This window comes from Tupaia chinensis, unplaced genomic scaffold, assembly GCF_000334495.1.
Source record: "Tupaia chinensis unplaced genomic scaffold, TupChi_1.0 Scaffold000367_1, whole genome shotgun sequence".
NCBI classification, from domain to species: Eukaryota; Metazoa; Chordata; class Mammalia; order Scandentia; family Tupaiidae; genus Tupaia; species Tupaia belangeri.
This window is the reverse complement of record NW_006159864.1, coordinates 908576-918759: the sequence shown is the minus strand read 5'-3', so window position 1 is coordinate 918759 and position 10184 is coordinate 908576. Positions and strand designations below refer to the sequence as shown.

The 10184-nt window shown below is 38.8% G+C and overlaps 1 protein-coding gene across 1 annotated transcript in view; it reads left to right on the top strand.

The window, feature by feature from the left end:
- LOC102475928 (acyl-coenzyme A synthetase ACSM4, mitochondrial) overlaps positions 1 to 10184 on the top strand; it is a 31146-nt gene that overhangs the window by 6438 nt on the left and 14524 nt on the right. Inside the window, exons 3-4 of the mRNA XM_006153288.3 lie at positions 2482 to 2689; positions 9302 to 9445. Coding sequence (XP_006153350.1) covers positions 2482 to 2689; positions 9302 to 9445 — 352 coding nt within the window. The remainder of the gene's footprint in view (positions 1 to 2481; positions 2690 to 9301; positions 9446 to 10184) is intronic.

Below are 10184 nucleotides of genomic sequence, written 5' to 3'. Positions count from 1 at the left end.
GTTTGATGATATCTAGTATTTCTCGTATATTATTCTGATTTTTTGGGATAATTTTTTCAGTCTTTGTGGTGGATTTTTCTAGGCCAGCAAATTTATCTTCTACATCTGAGATTCAATTTTTGGTATGACCTAGTCTGCTTTTTATACTTTCAAGGGAGATTTTGACTTCCTGTATTACAGCCTTCATCTCTAACAGGTTCCTTTGATTATTTTTTATAGTGTGTATTTCCTCTTTTAGATCTTGCAAGAATTTCCTCACCTCCTGGAACTCATCAGCTCCTTTCTCCTACCTCTTCTGCATTCATTGTCTCTCATGATGAAATGAAGAGAAATCTTCATTTCTCTTCCATCTCTGTTAGCTTCATCATTATGAATATTCTAAATTCTTTATCAGACATTTCCATGATTTCCACTGAACTGTCTGTGGATGAAGAGGAGTTATTCTTTTCCCTTGAAGGAGAGGTATTTTCTTGCTTTCCCATATTTCTTGTGATTTCAGTGATTTCCAGTCATCTGATGGATGGTGTGTTTCTTCCTAATTCTTGAAGTTCAATCTGAGCATTCAGGAGCGTTCAGAAGGAAGTGATCTGGAATCTCTTTGCCATTCTGCTTTTATCCCTTTGTGCAGCAGATTCAGTGCATATCGAGGGATATGTTAACCCTAAAAGCATTTGGATGTTTGGCTATGGTTCCCTTAGGTCAGTCTAGAAACACAGTGAATGGAGGAGCAGAGTGATGAGTTAAAGAGAAAAAAAAGGAAACAGAGAGAGGGAAAAAAGAGAGGGAGAAAAAGAGGGAAAAAAAGAAAAAACAACCAATCTTTTTTTAAAAGCAAAAAATAAAAAACTGTGTGGTGTGCTATGGCATTCTTCTGAAGGCCTGCCCCTTGCTTCTCCTGGAGGGGGGTGGGGGGAAGGGATTATTAGCAAGATAAAGGAGGAACTGAAAGCCAAGAGAATACTTTGCCTTAACAAATCTTAAATAGGAAAAATTACAAAAAAAAGTGAGAAGACAGAGAGATAGGCAGAGAGAGACAGAGACAGAGATAGAGACAGAAAGAAGGCTAGAGGGGCTCCCTACCACTCAAGTTTGGGGCTGGATGCTGACTTATCAGTAGAAAATCTTCATTTCTCTTTTTTCCCTGAAATCACTAGTTCTCAGGAGCAATGGTGGAGTCTTCTTCTGAAGGCCTGCCCCTTACCTCTCCTGAGATTAATTTTAAGAGAGATACCAGGCACATAGTAAGTGCTCAATAAAAAGTAGTGGTTATTTGTAATGCTTTAAATACACTGTATTTTCTTTCCATTGATTCACATTAGAAAGTGCAAACTACCTTCTCCTGTCTTTCATCTAATTCTGTCATATATGTTCTTCTCATAAGAAACTGGTACTTAACAATCAGGCCCATCTCTGCCCAATGTTTAGAATGAAATAAGGAAGTATGATAAATCAAGTATTATCAACATAGCCTAAGAAAACCTCAATGATGCCAGACCTCTGGGACTTTCAGATTTGAGGGCTGGTTCAATCACTCAATAGCTATGACCAAATCTCATATATCATCAAAAGGCAACAACTGAATGGACCTACCAGTTTGCTTAGGACAGTAGTCTCTGAGCATATTACACTGTACAATCTATTAATAAAAATATTTAGGGTGCACATATACTCGGATATAGTTATTAATATTGTTCAATTGCATCAATATAGTATGCATACAATAAAACATACACAAAAATTAGATAAAAACATTAAAAGTAATACTTCAATAATTTTAAAAATTATTTTTTGGGCAGCCAGCTGTATGTCCTTGAAAAACATGAAGGTGAATATGTGAGCATATCCAAAATCCTGAAAGGAAAAATGGAAGAGAGAATTTTAGCATGACCATACCCCACGGGGGGATACTTTATTACTTCCCTTCTGTATCTCCCTCCATTTTCCTTGAAAGTGCATATGTCCTCTAGCAAACTTTATCTTTTTAAATTAAAATTCTGTTATTTTCTTTTTTCATCTCCAGTGGATCATCTTGCAAAACTCACTTTAGAGACCACTGGTTCAGAGGATCAAATGAGATAATGTTCCAGAAAATACAAATTTTAAAGTGTTGTTTAAGTATACATAATAATGATTCAAATTACACATAATAATAGCCCACCATTATAATGCCTAATATCTGCTAGATAATTCAAATGGGAGACATTATCTCCATTTTACAGATGAGGAAGGGAAAGTACAGAGAGCTCAAGATCATAAAACTAATGAATTCCAAGGTCAGGATTAGACTCCAAAACCAGTGCTCCAAGGATCTCCCAGCACTGGGGTCCTGTGAAATGTCCCTGGGGATGAAGGCGGAGGTGGCTGAAGGCTAGATTCTGAATCTCCTCCCCACCCAGATACAAATCCCAAGTTTTTCAGTCAACAGAGTCCTACTTAAACCACCACAGTTCTGTTAAGCTCAAGGCCCACTGTCCTTCCCAGGGCTTGTCTTCATGCCAGGAACAACCCAGTTGACTGCAAAAGACATCCTCTACCGACTGCAAGTGTCCAAGGCCAAGTGCATCGTGGTCAGTGAGGAGGTAGCCCCGGCAGTAGAGTCCATTGTGTCAGAGTGTCCCAACGTGAAGACCAAACTTCTGGTCTCGCCACACAGCCGTAATGGGTGGCTCAGCTTCCAGGAGTTATTTCGGTAAGTAGTTTCCCAGCCCAACCACAGCAACAGCAGTAACACAAATCACAGCTACATGTGGGAGTCTCTTTGCCTCCAAAGATTCTGCAATACTTTGAATAAATCTAGGCTCCTTCCCAGAAAAACAATGACCTGACAAAAGGACTTAGAGAGAAGGAAGGGATATACCTCTGCCTCCATTTTTCTGCTTCCCATCATAGCCTGTGATGTGTATCCTGTGTGACGTGGCCCTGGCCTAACTCTTGGACATTTTCTCTGCACTCTCACTTTTGTTCCTCACACATGCCCTACCTTAGGACCTTTATACTTGCTATTTCTTCTGCCTGGAACACTCTTTTCTAGTTCTTTTCACAACTGGCTCCTTCCTGTCTGATTCAGCTCAAATGTTTTATCATAAGTGAGGCTTTCCCTTATCATTTTATCTAGATAGAGTCACTCTATCACATCACCCTTTGTTGTCTTCATGGTATTTATCACTATCTAAATTATCTGCCTAGTCATCTGTACCCTTATTTTGAGCGTTTTCCTTCTCTATAATAGGGATTGGCAATGTAGGGCCCATTGGCCAAATCTGACCCACCACCCATTTTTGTAAATAAAGTTTTGTTGGAAAGCAGCATGTTCATTTGCTTACAAATTGTCTACCACTGCTTCCATGGTACAGCAGCAGAGCTGAATAGCTGCAACAGAGAATGTATGACCCACAGAGACTAAGATATTTGCTATCTGGTCCTTTCCAGAAAAAGCTTACTGAACTCTGTCCTAAAATACAAGCTCTCAGAAAGCCAAGTGTTTTGTTTTTGTTTTTGTTTTTGTTTTGCCAAGTGTTTTATTTATCTGTTTAGTTGATCATTCTTTCCCAGTTCTCCACACACAGTTGGTGCTTTAGAAATTTTTACTGAAAGAATGAACAAAATAGATCACCTAGGGCCAGCCAGTGGCATGGCAGTCAAGGTGCTGAATCCCACATTGAATCCTACTGCACAGTTCCAGTTTCAGACCTAACAGCTTGAAAAACATGCTGGGCATGTGTTTATGCATGCCCAAAATCCCTAGAAGAGATTGGAGGAGAAAGGATTTCAGCATGGTCATAACTCCAGTGGTGGTGGGGGGGAGGGATTCTGGTTCACTTTTCTTCTTTCTCTATTTCTCCTTCTAGCACGCACATGCACCCTATAGAAAAACTTAAAAAAAAAAAAAAGAAAGAAAGAAAGAAAGAAAAGAAAAAAACAAAAACAAAAACGAGGCGTTATAGTAATTAAGGCACTAGACTCCCACGTGGCCTACCATAGTTTGAGTCCCAGACCTGGCAGCTTGAAACACACCAAGTGTATGTATGTGTGTGTGTGCATGTATGCTCAAAATCCCAAGAGGAGAAGGGATTGTGGCATAGCCATCCCTGCTAAGGGGTGATTTCTTGCTTTCTGTCTCTCTGTGTCTAGCAAAACTCTTTCAAAAAGAAAACAAAATACACAAAACAGGTCACTAACTTCAGTTTTCTGAGGAGATAATTATAATGCAAGTGCTATTTTGAAGATGAAATAAGCTATTATGTGAGAAAGGGCTTCCTATGTTGTAAAAAGTTGGTAAAATGTTAATTAATGATATTATCCTTGAAAGAGATGTTAAACAGTTTATGTATTTGTTTGTTTGTTTGTTTGTTTGTTTTATTTCTGCCAGAGAAGTTTATAGAAAGAGAAAACATATAAACCAGCTTTGAATATAGGCCAGCTTTTCTTTATTGAAAGGAAATTTTGTCCTACTAATTAATGTAAACCAAATCCTACTAGCCAACTCCCAAATTCTCTCCCAAGGATCATACTAGTTAATCCTGTTTGTGTTTTTTATAAGCTATGCAACCCTGAATAAATCAGTTAACAATTCTGAAGCTACATTTAATCCATAAAAGGGGTATAATGATAGTAACTATCATGAAGTTGTAGAAGAAATATTTACATAATACCTGGCACACAGTAGTCATTCTCTAAGTATTATAGCAATCAGAACTGCTATTATTATTTTCAAGTTAAGTCATTCAGCAGTGATTCTGAAGGTAGTCCTATCTTGATTATTCAAATATGCATTTCTATCAGTAAATATTTTAATACACTACCCTAAAACTTAAATTTACTTGTATTTAGGTTATATACAAGTACTTTCATGTGTTACTAAAAATAAAAATTTTAGAGAATGACTAAAAATGCATATAATTTGAAGTTATCCTATCTTCTTCCCCATCCCAGCTGCCTTGCACACTCCCTGGTAACACTACCACAGTTGTAGACTTCTAACCTAAACAACTCTACAACATTCTGTTGCATCCCCAAGAATCTTAAAGGTGCCACAACATTCACAAAAGCAAAAGAACTTTAAGCTCACATGGATTCAAACTGAAATTTTCACATTTTGGGGGTGGTTTTTAAGAGGGGAGGAGGACCATAACATAACAAGACCTTGTTGAGCTGTTGAGGTTGCTTCTCTCTTTGTCCCTCTCTCTCTCATGCATGACCATATGTTCTCTATCATGAATAAAATAAACTTACAAGATTGAGGAAATTTCCACTTTAATCAACTGTGGAGTTTCATATCTCCCAAAAGGCCATGGATTATTTCTCTTAAAACTAAAGAAGCGATAATTGTCTCATTGCCAATAGTCATCCAATTTTTTTCACAAAACCACACACAGCAATAATGAAGGCTAATTGCAAATCCTAACGTCAATCTTCTATACAAAGAGTCTATTTTAAGACTTATACTCCTTCTGCCTCCCAAGGATTGAAGTCCATGAATACTGTCAAGAACATACACAATGGGATAGGAAAAAAGTCAAAATTATAGGCCAGACTCTGTTTTTCTTCCCCATACTAATATAATAGACTGGCCCTGGGGGTCTAGAACTCTGGATTACGTTATTGTCATCTTGAGGGCATCAAGATGGTGTTTCAGGACTGGAACAGCATGAGCAAAGACACGGGAGAAGAAACAAAAAAAATTACCCTAAGGTGTGCAGGGAATGGACTACAAGTAGTTTTAGGTAGATGGAGAAGAAAATATGAAGTCAAGTAAAACCCAAAAGAGCTAACAGAGGCAAGACCATGGAAAATTTCATATACCTTACTAAATCTTAAACTCGACCCGGTATACAAGTGAGCCCACTGATGGGTTTTAAGAAGAAAAGTGTCACGGTTGGGTATGGGTTATAAATAGTTTTCTTGAATTCACAGAGAATGAATTCAAGAGGACCAAACTGGAATCAGAGAGATGATAGTAGAGCCTAATCTTGGGAACAGACAATGAAGACCTGAATCTTAGCTCTAATAAATAGGATGGGATAAAAGGGTAAACTAAAGAGTGAGCAGGACTTGGAGACTGGCTGGACATGGAGGGTTAAGAGGTAAAAGAGTGATCTTCTGCTGTTTTACCTAGGTGACTGGGTGGGCGGGGTACCACCAGATGGAGAAAGAGCCAGAAGAGGTGGTTAGGATAATGAGTTTAGAGATTAGGATAATGTGTGTGTGTGTGTGTGTGTGTGTGTGTGTGTGTGTGTGTGTAATTTCAGGCTTAAAATATAAAGATACAAATCTGGAAGTTATCAGTATTTAATAAACTGAAAATTAGGAAAGTCATAACTTAGAACTCGGGCATTCAGAGAAATGAGAGACAAGTCAGACAATCACTACTTAGAACTTCCCTGTCACTCACAGGTTTTCTTTCAGTTAAAAAAAAAAAAAAAAGAATTAAAAACCTTATATCAAAGTTTCCAGGGAACCAGCAGTTAGCATAATGGTTATGTCGCTGGGCTCCCACGTAGTCGACCGCAGTTCGCGTCCCAGACCCGGTGGCTTATAACTCACACCGGGAGCATGTGCGTGCATGCCCAAGATCCCGAGAGGAGAATGGAGGAGCAGGGATTGCGGCATGACCATCCCCCCTGGGGGGGGGATTTCTCGCTTTCTGTCTCTATGTCTCTGTCTGTCTGGCAAGTGCATGCCCCCTATAGCGAAAAAACCTCTCAAAAAAAAAAAAGTTTCCATTTATATCAAAGTTTCCATATGGATTGAGATATGTTCAAATATGAAGCTCCCTATATTGTCTCCGGAGGATTAGATACTGTGAAGAAAACCTCCCCTAAGGCCAACATATGGACTTCACTATGTAATTATACTGGGGGAAAAAAAAATCAACACAATTGAATGATCTTTTTCTACTTTGTGGGGAGGAAGCAAGTTACCAAGAACACCATGTAAATATTTAATGAAAGTATTTATGACAATGTATTTTACAGTTTCGTTTTTTTAAAGTTTCTCTATTCTTCCATGAGGGAGAAAGAGAGAGATACCCTCAATAGGGTCTTCATGCCATGATCCACTCCCAGCCACAGTCAGTCTGGATTACAGGAGGCCTTGGGATGCAAATCTGGGACCTTCCTGTGGGAGTCCAAGATCGCTGAGTGTTGTGTTACTGCTGTGCCACTATGCAGTCCTAAGACAGTTTGAATAATGGTCTTATTCATTCATCATTGATATGAATCAAAATGGTTTCTTTAACCCTGGTTCCCTTCAACCAGGGAAATAAAAAATATATGAGTCTCAAAAATTCTTAGATATTACATCAGTTATCCATCACCGAATAACACATCATCCCCAAAACACACAACTATGTGGGTTAAAATTTTGCACAGGGCTCATCAGAGTAGCTGGACTCTGCTCCACATCAGCTTGACTAGACTGGAGTATCTAAGATGGGTTTACCCACAAGTTGGGCTTTGATACTGTTGGTTAAAGCACTTCAGTTCTCTTGCACATCACCTTGTTCTCTGGTAGGACAGTCTGAAATATCTTTATTTGATGGCCGAATCCCCCCACTTCTCCAGATAAAATGAAAACTACAAAGTCTCTTGAAGCCTAAGCTGAGAAGTCCCAGAACTTCTGCCACAGTGTTTCTATCAAAGCAAGTCTAAAGGCCAGCCCAGATTAAAAAAAAAAAAAAAAAAAGAATGACATACTTTACACAAGAGGAGGAATTTTGGGAGCAACCTATGCAGACAATCTTACACAGAAATGGTGATCAGAATACTTGTGGTTTTAGTAACCCAAGTAAAAGCAACTTGAACAATACAATTTTTATCTTACAAACATGAAGTACAGAGGTAGGATGGACTGAGGGTTGGTAACTTTAGAGGTTCAGTGAAATTAACATGAAGCCATATCCATTCATTTTTCTATCATGCCATCCTCAATGTGATCCCAACATGGCTAAAGTAGTTCCAGACATCTTGTTCTTACACAATAATAATCAAAGGCCAAAAAACAGGGTGTGAGGTGGGAGAAAGCAGCATCCCTGCTGAGAACAAGGAGATATTTCCCACCAAAGTTATATGTCTTATTGACCATCACTGCATCACGTGTCCACTCTTAAACCAATCACTGATAAGTGAAGGCATGGCCGTGATTAGCTTAGGGAATCAATATTTACCTCCAAGAGGGACCAGCAAATACATAATGGTTATGTTGCTGGACTCCCATGTAGTCAACCACAATTTGAGTCCTGGACCAGGTGACTTGAAACTCACGCCAGGTGCAGGTACATGTGCGTGTGTGCCCAGGATCCCGAGAGGAGAATGGAGGAAAAGTGATTGCAGCATGGCCATCCCCCCAGGGAGTGATTTCTCACTTTCTGTCTCTCTGTCTCTCCGGTAAAGTGCATGCGTCCCATAGCAAAAAGCTCTCCAAGAAAAGAGATTTACCTCCAAGAGCTGTACAAGATAGAGTACCCTGAAGTACTTGACTGCCTGATAGCTGAACAAATCAGTTTTATTAGGGTAGGGAAAAGAAGGGGATAGCTATTTGGTAAGCAATTGGCTGTGTCTGCCAAAGATGATGAAGACAGTGGACAAAAATTACTAATAAACCTTAGTCAACAGATTTTCCTTTAAATAATAAAAACTTACTCCTGAAACGTTAGTAACAATTTACAAAGATTCAAAGCTGTTTTTTTGTGTTTTTAAAAAATATTTTTTAAATATTTTTGTCCCAGGGGCCAGCAGGTGGCATGGTGGTTAAGAGTGCTGGAATCCCACATGGCCGACTGTGGTTTGAGTCCCAGACCTGGCAGCTTGCTTTCTCGCTTTCTCTCTCTTTCTCTTTCTCTCTCTCACTCTGTCCCTCTCTGGTCAAAATAATAAATAATAAATAAATAAAGCTAAGTAAAATAATTAGTAATAATTATTTATAAATAAAGCTAGGTAAAATAATTATTTTTTAAAATGTATTTAAAATAGATAAGTCTCTGAACTCGAAGTAGGAACCTTCACATGTGGGACTGCCTTACAGGGCAATTTTACCACATGGCCCCAAAATGTATGTCTTGTTATTAATATTGAAAGTTATTTTGGCTATCTCTCTGGCCTACAGACAAAAAACAAATTTGAGCTGTTAAATATTAGTATTGATGTTCTCAACCCCTGTTCCTCTCAGGGAAAAGTTGGACTAGGTTCAGTTCTCTTAACTATCTTCTGGTAACAAACTCTTGTCATTACAAGTAGTAGAGCAAAAGAAATATCATCTTCAACCTGCCATCTTCAGTCACTATCTTGGGGTCCATATTTTACAGATCTGCCTCTGAAGAGCACCACTGTGTGGAGACAGGAAGTCAAGAACCAATGGCCATTTATTTCACCAGTGGGACCACAGGTTCTCCTAAGATGGCCCTGCACTCTCAGAGCAGCCTCGGCATTGGATACACCCTTTGTGGAAGGTAGGGAGGAAAACTCTATTTTTGGTGAACTCTTCCCTGAGCTGCCAATATGTGTATCCAACTGCCTAATTGAAAGCTCTCCTTGAATGGCTATGAGATAGCTCTAATATAACCTCTATGAACTAGAGCTCCTGATACCCCTGTCCAGTCCTAGCTCAGCAAATGGTACCATCTAACTGAGAAAATGAACAAGCAAAAACTTAGCAATCGATCTTGACTCAATACAATAATAGCATGTCTGGCTCCTTCTCCTCATTACCAGGTAAATTTACCTACCCAGAAAGGCCTTCCAAAAAGAAAAGCTATCCTTTTATAAAACTCTAGCATCACCCTGTTTTATTTTCCCAACATCAATTATCACTGTTTGAAATTCTGATATTTATTTATATATTTCACTCACTTTGTTGTGTACTTATTCACTGCCTCCCTATAATAAAAGTAGAAATCTGTCTATCTTGCTCATGGCTATAGAACAGTGCCTAACATGTAATATTTGCTAAGTAAATATTTGTTGATCAATGGATTAAAGTCAGAAAAGCATGCCAAACCCAGTATCCTCCCCTACTCTAGATCATTGCAGATTCTGAAAACACCCTCTAAGAAGAGTGGGTGGTAAAATTTCTCATCTTGTCTTTTCTGTAGCCCTTGGGGTGCTGGAGTGAGGCCACTCCTCAAAGACACATTTGTTTACTTTCCTATTTTTAATTTTTATTGAACTATTTTGGGTCTGCTTGGTTGT